The 16091-nt window shown below is 46.1% G+C and overlaps 1 protein-coding gene across 1 annotated transcript in view; it reads left to right on the forward strand.

Moving 5' to 3' along the window:
- Window positions 1–6718, forward strand: part of DCAF12 (DDB1 and CUL4 associated factor 12) — a 59444-nt gene extending 52726 nt beyond the window's left edge. Inside the window, exons 8-9 of the mRNA XM_053570500.1 lie at window positions 3533–3711; window positions 4486–6718. Of these exons, the coding sequence (XP_053426475.1) occupies window positions 3533–3711; window positions 4486–4644 (338 nt within the window). The 3' untranslated portion in view covers window positions 4645–6718. The remainder of the gene's footprint in view (window positions 1–3532; window positions 3712–4485) is intronic.
- Window positions 6719–16091: the final 9373 nt, after the last annotated feature.

Consider the following 16091-nt stretch of genomic DNA (forward strand, 5'->3'; position numbering starts at 1 on the left):
GTGGCATCACAGCTCACAGCAACCTCCAACTCTTGGGGCTTAGGCGATTCTCTTGCCTCAGCCTCTGGAATAGCTGGGACAACAGGTGCCCGCCACAACGCCTGGCTATTTTTTTGTTGCAGTGTGGCCGGGGCCAGGTTGGAACCCACCACCCTCTGTATATGGGACCGGCACCCTACTCACTGAGCCACAGGTGCTGCCCTGTATTTTCTTCTTTTATCTCACTTTGTCTCCTTTCTTGGGCAAAAATGTAACTGTGTTATCCTATGAATCCTAAAAGATACACTATGTCTGAAAGGCCGAGGCAGGTGGATTGCCTGAGCTCACAGGTTCCAGACCAGCCTGAGCTAGAGTGAGACCACATCCCTAAAAAAATAGCCAGGTGTTTGTGGTGGGTGCCTGTCGTCCCAGCTGAGGGAGGAGAATTGCTTGAGCCCAAGGGAGGCTGAGGTAAGAGAATTGCTTGAGCCCAAGAATCTGAGGTTGCTGTGAGCTATGCCACCATGGCACTTTACCAGAAGCGACAATGTTAGAGTCTGTCTGAAAAAAAGAAAAAAAAAAGATACACTATGGATTACAATTTGGCCTCTTTATTATTTGCTTTTTTTTTTTTGAGACAGACTCTTCAGCTGTTGCCCTGATTAGAGTGTGGTGGTGTCATAGCTCACAGCAGCCTCCAACTCAGGATCAAGCGATCCTCTTGCCTCAGTTTTCCTGTTTTTAGCAGAAACAGGGTCTTGCTTTTGCTCAGGCTGATCTGGAACTCATGAGCTCAAGCAGTCTACCCGCCTTGGCCTCCCTGAGTGCTAGGATTACAGATGTAAGCCACTGTACCCAGCCACAATTTAGCCTTTTTCAAGTAGAATTTATTCCCATGCAGATATTGCAAAAATGGCTTTTGGTTTGGGCTTTTTCTTTTTTAATTATAGTTAAGATGCTCAGATTTTAGAATAGAATAATGCATATGAGAGTAATAGAGAAAGAAGTAAGTAGGTTTGGCTGAAATGATATGTACAATGGAAAGTTTGGGGATTTTGGTTACTTTTTTTTTTTTAACTTTATGCTGGGTAGAGTGCCTGGCTTCATAGCTCACAGCAACCTTAAACTTTTAGGCTTAAGCCATTCTCTTGCCTCAGCCCCCCAAGCAACTGGGACTATAGGCATCCACCACAACATCCAGTTAGGGTTTTTTTGTTTTTTTTTAATAGAGACAGAGTCTCACTGTACCGCCCTTGGGTAGAGTGCCATGGCGTCACACAGCTCACAGCAACCTCCAACTCCTGGGCTTAGGCGATTCTCCTGCCTCAGCCTCCCGAGTAGCTGGGACTACAGGCGCCCGGCTATTTTTTATTTTGTTGCAGTTTGACCGGGGCTGGGTTTGAACCCGCCACCTTCGGCATATGGGGCCGGCGCCCTACTCACTGAGCCACAGGCGCTGCCCTTTCCATTCCTTTTTTAGTAGAGATGAGAGCTCTTTTTTTGCTCAGGGTAATCTGAAAATCCTGAGAGCAAGCAATCCACCCACCTCTGCCTCCCAGAGTGCTAGGATTACAGAAGTGAGCCACCACACCTGGCCAGGATTTTGGTTACTATTTTTTTTTTTTTGTGGTTTTTGGCCGGGGCTGGGTTTGAACCCGCCACCTCCGGCATATGGGACCTGCGCCCTACTCCTTGAGCCACAGGCGCCACCCGATTTTGGTTACTATTAATGGAGGTAGCTTTCATATCTGATAAAGATATGGTTATGCAAAAAAAATTTTTTTTTAGACAGAGTCTTACTATATTGTCCTTAGTAAAGTGCGTGGTGTCATAGCTCACAGCAACCTCAGACTCTTGGGCTTAAGCAGTTCTCTTGCCTCAGCTTCTGAGTAGCTGAGACTACAGGTGCCTGCCACAACACCAGGCTATTTTTTGTTGCAGTTGCCGTTGCTGTTTAGCTGGCCCTGTCTGGGCTTGAACCCACCAGCCTGTGTGTATGTGGCTGGCGCCGTAACCACCATGCTATGGGCACTGAGCAAAGTTCCTTTTTATTTTTTTTTATTTCTTCTTGAGACAGTGTCATTCTTGCCCTAGCTAGAGTGCCATGACCTTAGCATAGCTCACAGCAATCTCACATTCATGGCTTAAGCCATCCTTCTGCCTCAACCTCCAAAGTAACTAGGACTATAGGCATGTGTCACCATGCCCCACTAATTTTCCTGTTTTTAGTAGAGATTGTTCTTGCTGAGACTGGTCTTGAACTCCTGACCTTGAACAGTCCTCTTGCCTCAGCCTCCCAGAGTGCTAGGATTACAGGCATGAGCCACCATGCCCAGCCATCAAGTTCTTATGTGCCAAAAGACAACTTCATATCTCACACACTTATTTATTCGCAAGTTCAGCAAGTGTATTTTGATTAGGTGATTTGTCTTAAATTCAGTGTGAGTGAAAGATAGTACTTCTTTGGGTATTTGCTCTGGGCTTTTGTTTGCCACCCATATGACACACTTAATGCCAGATAAAGACTAATTGAAATGCCATGGTGCCATGGTAGTGGTTTTTAGAAAATACAAGAGATCTTTAATGATTTAATGACTTATAAATGTGTAGATGGGCCCTGAATTGCAGTATAGGTTAGAAACTTGTAATGGGGAAGAGCTTAGAATTATGAAAGATGGCCAGGTGCGGTGGCTCACACGTATAATCCTAGCACTCTGGGAGGCCAAGTCTGATGGATTGCTTGAGCTCACAGGTTCAAGACCAGCCTAAGCCAGAGGGAGACCCCGTCTCTAAAAAATAGCCAGGCACAGCAGCGCCTACAGCCTAGTGGGTAGGATGCTGGCCACATACACTAAAGCTGGTGAGTTCAAACTCAGCCCGGGCCTGCTAAACAACAATAAGTGCAACCAAAAAATAGCTGGGTGTTGTAGCAGTCAACCTGAAGTCCCAGCTTCTTGGGAGGCTGAAGCAAGAGAATCGATTAAGCCCAAGAGTTGGAGGTTGCTGTGAGCTGTGACACCATGGCACTCTACCAAGAGAGACATAGTGAGACTCTTGTTTCAAAAAAAAAAAAAAAAATAGCCGGGTGTTGTGGCGGGTGCCTGTAGTCCCAGCTACTTGGGAGGCTGAGACAAGAGAATCGCCTAAGCCTAAGAGTGTGAGGTTACTATGAGCTATTACACCACAGCACTCTACCAACTGTGACATAGTGAGACTCTGTCTCAAAGAAAAAAAAGAATTATGAAAGACAATTCAGAATGAGTTGAGAGGAGGCAAGGAAGTTCCAGGCATATTCCTGATCTTCAACCAAAAGCATCTTAGACACCTTCGTAAATCTGGCACTTCTCCGTGACTTATTAGAGGCTTCCTATTAGTATACGGATGGTCAGTGTGGCATCAGGGTTCTCTTTGTTTTTGCATGAGTTATGCTTTCTATTGGAAAGCACTGTAATATTTAGGGTGTAATGCAAACTCAATGCTGGCAAAATTCAGGCTATCAGACAGTCAAGCACGTAATCTCCCTTCTCATTGCACTTTACTTTCTCTCTTGCAGGGATCCGGTCAGTGAGTTTCTATGAGCACATCATCACTGTGGGCACAGGGCAGGGCTCCCTGCTGTTCTATGATATCCGAGCTCAAAGGTTTCTGGAAGAGAGGCTCTCAGCTTGTTATGGGTCCAAGCCCAGACTAGCAGGGGAGAATCTAAAACTAACCACTGGCAAAGGCTGGCTGGTGAGTAAGCCTTTGCCTGAGGTTTTTGCTGAACAGTGACAGAAAAATTGTCTTCCTGCTTCCCACCTACCGCATTGCCCAATTACACACAACTTTCCCCTAATTTTTTTTTTTCTTTTTTTTTTTTAAAGACAAAGTCTCACTTTATTGCCCTTGGTAGAGTGCTGTGGCATCACAGCTCACAGCAACCTTCAGCTCTTGAGCTTAGGCCATTCTCTTGCCTCAGCCTCCCAAGTAGCTGGGACTACAGGTGTCCGCCACAATGCCCAGCAATTTTTTGTTGTTGTTGTTGCAGTTTGTCCGGGGCCAGGTTTGAACCCACCACCCTCTGCATATGGGCCCTGCGCCCTACTCACTGAGCCACAGGCACCGCCCCCCCCCTAATTTTTTTATGTGTCTGCTTACTCTCCATGGAAAAACTGAGGCCAATAAAACACACTAGTTGACCTAGGACTCCACCCAAGTGGTAATAGCACAGGCAAGATAAGGCTTGGCTGATCCACCATGGCTGCCAGTGAATTATTAAAGAGTTTGGCTCCAGTGGTCCTGAGAAGACCTGAGCTTTGTGTAGCAGTTCTTCAGCCTGCTCAGTTCCACTCTAATGTTTAGTTTGAAAAGTGAGGTACACTTTCCATAAGACCCAGTCTCCTGACATCAGGTTTTAAGTATAAGACCCTGTCCTTTTCAGAAGACCAGAAAGCATTCCTGTCCTTTCTTCCTGTTTCCTGCCCCATGGCCTACAGATGCTAACATAATCTCTTTCTCTTCTCATAGAATCATGATGAAACCTGGAGGAATTACTTTTCAGACATTGATTTCTTCCCCAATGCTGTTTACACCCACTGCTACGACTCGTCCGGAACGAAACTGTTTGTGGCAGGAGGTCCCCTCCCTTCAGGCCTCCATGGAAACTATGCTGGGCTCTGGAGTTAATGGCAACTAGTTCTCTCCCAGAATGCAGAGATTTACACTAACTTCCATCCTCAGTTTCCTTGTTTCTTTTGATTTTTTTTTTTTTTTCCGAATTGTGTGAGGCTCTCATATTATAGTGGGAACACCAGAGTTTGCCTATGGTTTAGGCACTTAATAGGAAGAAGTTCTGTACAGAAATCTGAAGGTTGTTATTTTGTTTTTGCTTTTTTTCTATTTTTTCTTTTGGTAGTCAGAATTTTACTATCTTTTTTCTTTCTGGCTTTTCAACCAAATATTGTTGCTAATCCCTATTTGTATTTTTTCTTTAAGTGACACATACTGTCCCCTCTCTGGGTTCTTTAGGCTGACATGACATAGTCATTCTCACCCTTACTTCACTGGTGAGAGGTAGGGCTCCTTTATAATTATGTGGTTGCTGTCAGACTTTCTGTGAAAGTTTGGGAGCAGCTGTGTGTTTGTGTGCGTGTGTGTGAACCTGTGTGCCTGTAGGTACTGTGTGTCACTGAAATGACCTCGAGTGGGGATTACTTGTAATTAAAATATTTATGAAAGTAACAACCTTATTCACAGAGTCCATTGTTGGGACTAATGTGTATCTTGTTTTTTAAAGTCTGACAACACTGATAATAGGAAATAAAAACAGAAAGGAAAACAAATCACTACAGGGAAAACATTTTGAGTTAGATTGCAGGCTTCCTGGGGCCACTCATGCCGGGACTCTGAAGTTATCCAGTCCTACCTCTTCCCACCTGTGTGTCCTCCCAGATGCGAAGTATGTGTCATTTCTACTTCCCAACCTCCCATCTGCTTAGCCAGTGGCCACTTTGCTAAAACATCGGTGTCCATCCAGAGGCAGCTCTGGTGGTTGCAAAGGAGTTCATAGGACTTAGTAAAGAGCATCCCTATCCCAACCTCCATCTCCCTCCCCTCATACGAGACCTGATCTGGTATCTTAGGTGTCTGGAGCTGGAGGCCTTAAGTCTGCTAAGATTCACATACATAGTCCCCTTGGTTTTGAGGAGAACCTTCTTCTATTTTGCCATTCTTCCAATCTCCCCAGTGATTTTGCTGTTATTTTCTAAATTGGGTTCAGTCCAAGAGGGTGGGGTGAGCAGGGGGTTTATCTGTGTGTAGTGAGGGCTTCATGTGTGGAATGTTGGTTTTCTCAGTGCAGTGGGACTTAGGGTTGAAGCCATCCCTCGTTTTCTTTTGGCTTAGCCCTGTGATGGTGATGGGGTGGCCTGCAGCCAGCATCGTTATGCATGTAACAGCATCGATGTGATTAGTAATTTGTTCCTCCCTTGAACTATCTGTTTAGTCTGAGGGTTTTAAACCCGCAGGCTTAACTGTGGTGTCTACTCGTTCCCTGCCTTTTACACATCATGTCGAAAATAACAGCTATTCCCACCCACAAATTCCTCCTCTAAGCACATACTCTGCTTCTCTATAAACATCCCATTCTGGGGAAAGGAAAAGTCATGTTTATTCCTGTATCCCAGTTTCTTTTGTATTTATTTATTTATTTTATTTATTTTTTTTTTTATTGTTAAATCATAGTTGTGTACATTAGTGCAATCTGTATCCCAGTTTCTTAATTGCTCTCCCAGTTATTCCTCTTTTCTCTGGGTGTCAGTGGGGAAATTGGGAAAAAGAATGTCCTCTTCATGGGGGGGAGGGGGCCTGCTGTTGAAGGGAGACCACAAGTCCACCCCAAGTTGGTGGTACACAGCATACACCACAGGTTCTGGAATTCACATCTTTGAACCTAGAGAAATAGGTGCTATAAACAGGGAATTAAGCAAAATGCTGGATGCTACAGATCTTTTAATTGTCTTAATTTTTTTCTATTATTAAACTACAAGCTGTAGATTTCTTAGTTCTCACAGAACTTCTATCATTTTAAACAGACTTGTATATTTAAAAAAAAAAATCTTAAGTAGAATGTTTCGTACTGTTGCCAGATCCTCTTCTGTGATGGGTAATGCGTTTGATTGTTTGAGATTTTCTGTTTTTAAAAATGTAGCACTTGACTTTTTGCTAAGGAAAAAAAAATAAATATTATTCCAGTGCAAAATGGTTTTGAGTATTATATAGCCAAGAACCTCCAGGAAAAAGGTTCCAAATGACTGGTTGGAGGGTTGGTTGAGGGGTTGGGATTGCTTGGGGCAGTAAGAGAACACAAGAGTTCCCTCAAGGTTAGAGGCAGATCAAGAGCAGAGACACAAATACTAAGGTCTACTTGCTCCTGCTTCGCAGCTCTGGCCCAAGATCAGCTGCTCTGGGGTCTACTTGAGGGTGGAAATGGCCAGAATAAGTAGTGTGGTACTTGGAAAAGATAACAAAAAAACACTGGATGAAGAGGAGGGAGAATGATAGTCCTTCAACTGACAACATGGATTTGAGTACAGTGACCAGCTCTTCTTACATGAAATCACAGTTGGTGATGGTGCCCAGTGAAAATGAATGCACAGTGCTCTGTGAATAGGTATCTTTTTTGTAGTTGGAACCATAAATCTTTTTAAGGAGAGGACATGGTGACCATAGTGAATGTTGCTCTTCCCAGAGCCTGTTTGGGACTGTAGCTGAGAGAACGGAAGACTGCTGACTCGTACCACCCTCCTCACACAGGGCTAAGCCACTAAGCCTGTTCCTCTGCCTCGTGGTATTTGTTCTTTCCAGGCCAAGCTTGTATCTAGCTACACTTTGTACCTACCTGCCTTAGAGACTAACTGGTTCAGAATGTGACTCACATGGGGCCCTATATGATCAAAGGCCGCAAAACAGGAAGGGGGAAGTGATTAAGTTGAAGCAATTTGAGAAGGTTTCCTAGAGAAGAATTAACATTTGGAAAGAGATTGGAACTAGCCTTTCCCAAAATGAGTTTAGAATACCAGATCCTGGAGGAAGAAAATTGGAAAAAAAAAAAAAAACTTAAAAAAAAATGAGATCCTTAACAGTATTGGCATTTGCAAACTGTGCAATTATCAAATAAATTTAATTTTTTTTTTTTTTTTTTTTTTTTAGGACACATTAAAATTTGCTTTAATACTTCTTTGGGGGGGAAAAAAAAAAACACTTGTAGTGAATGAACAAGAAACATTTTTATGCTATTATTTGTATCTACCATGCCATGAATTCATAGGGGAAGGGGTTCCAGCAGCTCAGGGAGGCACCTTGCCATTTAATGTGACAAAGTGTTGATTGACTTTTGAATTCGTGGGAAATAGGTCCCAGCACCTTGTATCACTGTTACATGGGGACTATTGGTTATCCTGTGTGCTATGCTGTACACATATTATGCCATGAGCTAATGGGGAATAAATAGGTTCTTGCTCCTAAAAACATGGGTTCACTAGTACTCCTTTGTGCTATGTTATATGCTTATTATGCCATGAATTCATAGGGAATGGGTTCCAGGAGCTCAGGCTCCTTTCCGTTAGTTCTCACAAAGTGGGCTTCTCTGGGTGGCGCAGGCTGGCGCTTCAGTTGAACCCAGGTACCTTTCTCTTTGGCTTCCTTCTTTTTCTGATCATTTTCCTTCACACGTTTCAGGAAGCTATCTCGGCTCTTAGAGTGCTTAATATGCTCAATACGAACATTAATCCTCTTCGCGAGGATCTTGCCCTTAACTTGTTTGTTTACAACAATGCCAACAGCATGCTGGGTAACACTGTAAACTCTTCCAGTTTTGCCATGATAACATTTGTGTGGCATGCCTTTTTGAACAGTACCCATTCCCTTGATGTCTACAATATCACCTTTCTTGTAGATTCGCATATATGTGGCCAAAGGAACAACTCCATGTTTTCTAAAAGGCCTAGAGAACATGTATTGGGTGCCTCTCCTCTTTCCCTTTGTGTTTGTCATTTTGGTGAATTACTGGAAGATGGCATCTCCGGCCGAAAGGCTAAATTTAATTTTTTTTTCTTTTTTGAGGCAGAGTCTCAAGCTGTCGCTGTGGCATCATCGCTCACAGCAACCTCCAACTCCTGGCCTCAAGTAATCCTCTTGCCTCAGTTTTTCTATTTTTAGTTGAGACAGTGTCTTGCTTGTGCTCAGGCTGGTCTTAAACTCCTGAGCTCAAGCTATCCACCTACCTTGACCTCCCAGAGTGCTAGGATTACAGGCTCAAGCCACCACACTTGGCCATCAAATGAATATTAAAAGAAAGGTATTTTGGCTCAGCACCTGTGGCTCAAGCAGCTAAGGTGCCAGCCACGTACACCTGAGTAGGCAGGTTCGAATCCAGCCCGGGCCTGCCAAACAACGACTGACGGCTTCAACCAAAAAATAGCTGGGTGTCGTGGCAGGTGCCTGTAGTCCCAGCTACTTGGGAGGCAGAGGCAGGAGAATTGCTTAAGCCCAAGAGTTGAAGGTTGCTGTGAGCTGTGATGCCACTGCACTCTACCCAGGGCAATAGCTTGAGGCTCTGTCTCAAAAAAAAAAGGGGGGGGGTATTTTGCCAGGCGCTATGGCTCATGCCTGTAATCGTAGCACTTGGGAGGCCAAGGCCAGCGGATTGCCTGAGCTCACAGGTTTGAGACCAGCCTGAGCCATAGTGAGACTTCATTTCTAAAAATAGCTGAGCAGGCGGCGCCTGTGGCTCAGTCGGTAAGGTGCCGGCCCCATATACCGAGGGTGGCGGGTTCAAACCCGGCCCCAGCCAAACTGCAACCAAAAAATAGCCGGGCGTTGTGGCGGGTGCCTGTAGTCCCAGCTACTCGGGAGGCTGAGACAAGAGAATCGCTTAAGCCCAGGAGTTGGAGGTTGCTGTGCGCTGTGTGAGGCCACAGCACTCTACCAAGGGCCATAAAGTGAGACTCTGTCTCTACAAAAATAAAAATAAAAATAAAAATAGCTGAGCATTGTGGTGAGCGCCTATAGTCCCAGCTACTTGGGAGTAAGCAAGAGAATTGCTTGAGCCCAAGAATTTGAGGTTGCTGTGAGCTATGACACCCCAGCATTCCACCAATAGTGACAAAGTGAGACTATCTCAATCAATAAATAAAAATAAAGGCATTTCAATCCTTTAATCTCAGTTTTTTGTTATGTTCTATAGGAGTCATTACATGAAACATGCTCAAGAATAGGGGATGTGGGGTGTACCTGACCTGGGCCTTTAGACTCCATGGAATCTTGGCCCTGTTCCATTTTCCAGCCAGACTTTCCAATAAAGTGTGTATCACAAAAAGGCTTTGTGGACTTTATGGGTTCCCTTTCCTGCCAGCAGTTTCTTCTACCTTCCATGAAAGAACTTCTTGTTCTCTCGAACCACATGCCGCATGCTTCTTTCTAAATGGTCTTGTGGCTCCTCCCCTTATCCTTTGGGTCTTTTTGTAGATGGCTTTGGAACTGAACTTAATTCCTAACCCTTCAAGCCTAATTTATGCTTGACATCCCTGGTCCCCTGCCACTTCGGGAGTTGGTTATGTTCTTAGTGTTCCTAATAAAGCTAGAAGACTACTCCTAGTCCGAGCCTCTCTGATTCAACTACCGCTGAGACAATTCCTAGCATAGGTACCCAGAGGTAGCAAGTCAGGATGTCACGACTGTTGGCTTAGCATCAGGGGTCAATCTCATAGGAATCAGCCTGATCAAGGGGGATTTTTTCCTCCTTTTCAATTGGCTGGTGTCTAGTAAACAACAATAGTGGAAGTGGGTAAAGAAAAGAAGAAATCACTGAATGTTATTTGCTTCATGCTGGTTCATTCCTATCTCTCTTCATGATAGATATGTTGAAATGACACAGCTTTGGGAGGGTAGAAATGTGTTTTTGTGTAATTCTGGAACCACTGATGAACACAGTAGAAGGCTCAGTTTTGTTTTGTTTTTTTGAGACAGAGTCTCACTATGTTGCCCTTGGTAGAGTGCTGTAGCATCACAGCTCACAGCAACCTCAAACTCTTGGGCTTAAGTGATTCTCTTGCCTCAGTCTCCCAAGTAGCTGGGACTACAGGGGCCCTCCACAATGCCCCGCAATTTTTTTTTTTTTTTTTGTGGTTGTCATTGTTGTTTAGCACTAGTTTCGAACCCACCAGCCTCAGTGTATGTGGCTGGCGCCCTAACCACTGAACAATGGGTACTGAGCCAAGTCTCAGGTTTCGTTTTTTTTGTTTTTTTTTTTTTTGTAGAGACAAGAGTCTCACTTTATGGCCCTCAGTAGAGTGCCTGGCATCACACAGCTCACAGCAACCTCCAACTCCTGGGCTTAAGCGATTCTCTGGTCTTAGCCTCCCGAGTAGCTGAGACTACAGGGGCCTGCCACAACACCCAGCTATTTTTTTATTGCGGTTAGGCTTATTTTATTGCAGTTCGGCGGGGCGGAGTTTGAACCTGCCACCCTCCGTATATGGGGCCGGCGCCTTACTGATCGAGCCACAGGCGCCGCCCAAGTCTCAGGTTTCTTATCTTGGTTCTTCTGCCTTTACCTCAGCTCCTCCAAGAATAATCCAGCAAAAAAAAAACACTTCCATTAGACAGGAAGGTGTGGACTGAACTCAAGATAGGATGGTGACCTCTTAGGATTCAGCTTTCCCAGACAGAGGTGTGAGCTATCTTCCCAGAATCCCCGTGGGTTGGGCCAAACATACCCCTTGATTAGCATGCAATTACTGAATTCAGAATGTTTAAAAGGCAATAATATGGGCGGCGCCTGTGGCTCAGTCGGTGGGGCGCCGGCCCCATATACCAAGGGTAGCGGGTTCAAACCCGGCCCTGGCCAAACTGCAACCAAAAAATAGCCGGGCGTTGTGGTGGGCGCCTGTGGTCCCAGCTACTCGGGAGGCTGAGGCAGGAGAGTCACTTAAGCCCAGGAGTTGGAGGTTGCTGTGAGCTGTGTGAGGCCACAGCACTCTACCGAGGGCCAGAAAGTGAAACTCTGTCTCTACAAAAAAAAAAAAAAGGCAATAATACTTGGGCGGCGCCTGTGACTCAAAGATTAGGGCGCCAGTCCCATATGCCGGAGGTGGCGAGTTCAAACCCAGCCCTGGCCAAAAACCACTAAAAAATAAAAAATAAACAAATAAATAAAAGGCAATAATAGTCAAATGAACTCAGAGTCACGTGTTTGCCGTGCTTCTTGTTAAGCTTTATTCAGAGCTGTAATTAATATCTCTAGTGCCAGGTGGCGCCTGTGCTCAGTGAGTAGGGCGCCAGCCCCATATGCTGAGGGTGGCGAGTTCAAGGCTGGCCCCAGCCAAACTGCAAAAAAAAATAGCTGGGCCTTGTGGCAGCACCTGTGGTCCCAGCTACTTGGGAGGCTGAGGCAAGAGAATCGCCTAAACCCAACAGCTGGAGGTTGCTGTGATCTGTGACAGTACAGCAATCTACAGAGGGCAACGGAATGAAACTCTGTCTCTAAAAATATATATATCCCTAGTGCCAGCTGGGCACAGTGGCTCACACCTGTAAACCAAGCACTATGGGAGGCTGAGATGGGAGAATTGCTTGAGCTCAGAAGGTCAAGACTTGTCTGAGAGTAAGACCCTGACTCATTAAAAAAAAATGGGGGTGGCGCCTGTGGCTCAAGGAGTAGGGCACCGGTCCCATATGCCGGAGGTGGCGAGTTCGAAACCAGCCCTGGCCAAAAACAAAAAAAAAAATAAAAAAATGAAAAACCCAGCTGGGCACCTTAATGAGCACCTGTAATCCCAGCGGCTTCTAGAGGCTGAAGCAGCAGGATGCCCACAGCTCAAGTCTGAAGTTGCAGTGAGCTATGATGCCATTGCACCCTCCTCAGGGCATGGGGTGGGACTCTGTCTTAACAACAACAACAAAAAAATCCCTATTGACTCGATGCCTGTGACTCAAGTGGCTAAGGCACCAGCCACATACGCCTGAGCTGGTGGGTTTGAATCAAGCCCAGGCCCACCAAACAACAACGACAGCAGCAACCAAAAAATTAGCCGGGCGTTGTGGTGGGCTCCTGTAGTCCCACCTACTTGGGAGGCAGAGGCAGGAAAATCACTTGAGCCCAGGAGTTGGAGGTTGCTGTGAGCTGTGATGCCACAGCACTCTGCCCAGGGTGACAGCTTGAGGCTCTGTCTCAAAAAAGAAAAAGGGCAGTGCCTGTGGCTCAAAGGAGTAAGGCACCAGCCCCATATGCCGAAGGTGGCAGGTTCAAGCCCAACCCCGGCCATAAACTGCAAAAAAAAAAAAAAAAAAAAAAAGAAAAAATCTCTAGTGCTGTGGACAGGAAGAAAATAAATGATCAACTCGAGTCTTCTGTTTTGTTTTGTTTTGTTTTGTTTTGTAGAGACAGAGTCTCACTTTATGGCCCTTGGTAGAGTGCCGTGGCCTCACACAGCTCACAGCAACCTCAACTCCTGGGCTTAAGCGATTCTCTTGCCTCAGCCTCCCAAGTAGCTGGGACTACAGGCGCCCACCACAACGCCCGGCTATTTTTTGGTTGCAGTTTGGCCGGGGCCGGGTTTGAACCCCCCACCCTTGGTATATGGGGCCGGCACCTTACCGACTAAGCCATAGGCGCCGCCCTTGTTTTGTTTTTTTATAGACAGAGTCTCATTTGTCGCCCTCGGTAGAGTACTATGGTGTCACAGCTCACAGCAACCTCCAGCTCTTGAGCTTAGGTGATTCTCCTGCCTCAGCCTCCCAAGTAGCTGGGACTACAGGCACCCGCCACAATGCCCAGCTATTGGGCAGCACCTGTGGCTCAAGGAGTAGGGCGCTGGTCCCATATACCAGAGGTGGTGGGTTCAAACCTAGCCCCGGCCAAAAACCACCAAAAAAAAAAAGGAGCAATCACAATGCCCGGCTATCTTTTAGTTGCAGTTTGGCCAGGGCCAGGTTTGAACCCACCACCCTCAGTATATGGGGCCAGCGCCGTACCCACTGAGCCACAGGCACCACCCTGTTTTTTGGGGTTTTTTGAGAGAGTCTCACTATGTTGCCCTCAGTAGAGTGCCATGGCATCACAGCTTACAGCAACCTCAAACTCTTAGGCTTAAGTGATTCTCTTGGCTCAGCCTCCCGAGTAGCTGGGACTACGGGCCCCCGCTATAAAGTCCGGCTATTTTTTTGTTGTAGTTGTCACTGTTGTTTGGCAGGCCTGGGGTGGGCTTGAACCTGCCAGCCTTGGAGTATATGACTGGCACCCTAACCACTGAGCTACAAGCGCCAAGCCCTTTTTTTTAGACAGTGTGTAATTTTTTCACCCTCAGTAGAGTGCCCTGGTGTCATAACTCACAGCAACCTCAAACTCTTGGGTTCAAGTGATTCTCTTGGAGCAGCACCTGTGGCTCAGTAAGTAGGGCACCAGCCCCATATACTGAGGGTGGCAGGTTTGAACCCAGCCCTGTCCAAACTACAACAAAAAAAATAGCCAAATGTTGTGGTGGGCACCTGTAGTCCCAGCTACTCGGGAGGCTGAGGCAAGAGAATCGCCTAAGCCCAGGAGCTGGAGGTTGCTATGAGCTGTGTGACGCCACAGCAATCTACCAAGGGTGGTAAGGTGAGACTCTGTCGCTAAGAAAATAATAACTCAGTAAATAAAAGTGATTCTCTTGCCTTAGCTTCCGTAGAAGCTGGGACTACAGGTGCCCACCACAACACCCAGCTATTTATTTATTTATCTATTTTTGAGACAGAGTCTCAAGCTATTGCCCTAGGTAGAGTGCTGTGGCATCATAGCTCATAGCAACCTCATATCTTGCTCTCAAGCTATTCTTTTGCCTCAGTTTTTCTATTTTTTAGTATTTTCTTTTCTCTGGATATCTCATATTTTAATAGAGATGGGGGTCTCGGGGTCTCATTTCTGCTCAGCCTGGTCTTGAACTCCTGAGCTCAGGCAATCCACCTACCTTGGCCTCCCAGAGTGCTAGGATTACAGGTGTGAGCCGCTGAGCCTGGCCCTCATGTCTTGAACAAAATAAACATCCCTCATGTGTGGCTATTTTTTTCTTAGCTGATGGCAACCTGGACAGAGGACTGGAAATAATGAAGAGGTGTCTTTGTTTTCCAGAGTCAAGGCCACTTGCCAAAAGCAGGGAAGACCACTGAGTTGGATACCATGGTGTGAGGTGTGGAGACCTGGGGCCTACAAAGTGTTGCCCATCTGAGAAACATCCCTCGGCTTTACTCCCACCACCAATCCACCCTATATGCCCTTATGCTACAAAATTATTGCCCAACTACCATATTTAAGTTTCCACCATTAGATCTTTTTTTTTGTTTTCAGGTAGAGGGGTGGTGTTTAAAGATACTGAAGCTAGGTGGCAACTGTGGCTCAGCAGCTAGAGTGCCGGCCATATGCACCAAGGCTGGTGAGTGCGAGCCTGGCCTTGGCCAGCTAAGACAACAATGACAACTGCAACAAAAAAAATGGCTGGGCTTTGTGGTAGGCGCCTGTGGTCCAGCTACTTGGGTGGCTGAGGCAAAAGAATCACTTAAGCCCAGAGTTTGAGGTTGCTGTGAGCTGTGACACCACAACACTCTACCCAAGGCAACAGGTTAAGACTCTGTTTCCAAAAAAAAAAAGAAGAAGAAGATACTGAAGCTATACCCTGAAGGGGATATGTCACTCCCAAGTACAACCGTTCAGGGGAAGTATGGACTAAAAGTGGAAGAAACAGGTCCAGCTCTACTTCTTCTACTTCTTTTCTTTTTTGCAGTTTTTGGCTGGGGTCAGGTTTGAACCCATCACCTCCAGTATATGGGGCCGGCACCCTACTCCTTGAGCCACAGGTGCTGCTCTCCAGCTCTACTTCTGCTGTTCATGCCATATGGCCTTAAACAACTTTTTCTTTGCTCTGGATATCTCATTATATCGTTTCCAGGATCCTTAACATTCACAACTATTTTTTTTTTTTTTTTTGTAGAGACAGAGTTTCACTTTATGGCCCTCGGTAGAGTGCCATGGCATCATACAGTTCACAGCAACCTCCAACTCCTGGGCTTAAGCGATTCTCTTGCCTCAGCCTCCCGAGTAGTTGGGACTACAGGCACCCGCCACAACGCCCGGCTATTTTTTGGTTGCAGTTCAGCCGGGGCCGGGTTTGAACCCGCCACCCTCGGTATATGGGGCCGGCGCATTACCGACTGAGCCACAGGCGCCGCCCAACATTCACAACTATTAATATTTTTCTGGTTCAGGAAAATCTGAGAAGAGGAAGTAATACCTATCCTCCAAGCAGTTAAAACATTACAGAAGGGTTTGTTAAACTTCTGTTTTGTAGGCCGGGTGTGGTGGCTCACGCCTGTAATCTTTTTTTTGTGTGTGTGTGTGTGGTTTTGGCCGGGGCTGGGTTTGAACCCGCCACCTCCGGCATATGGGACCAGCGCCCTACTCCTTGAGCCACAGGTGCCACCCTCACGCCTGTAATCTTAGCACTCTGGGAGCCTAAGGTGGATGGATTGCTTGAGCTCACAAGTTTGAGACCAGCCTGAGCAAAATTGAGACCCCCACCTTTATTAAAATAGAAAAGCTGAGG

Source organism: Nycticebus coucang, chromosome 2, assembly GCF_027406575.1.
Source record: "Nycticebus coucang isolate mNycCou1 chromosome 2, mNycCou1.pri, whole genome shotgun sequence".
NCBI lineage: Eukaryota > Metazoa > Chordata > Mammalia > Primates > Lorisidae > Nycticebus > Nycticebus coucang.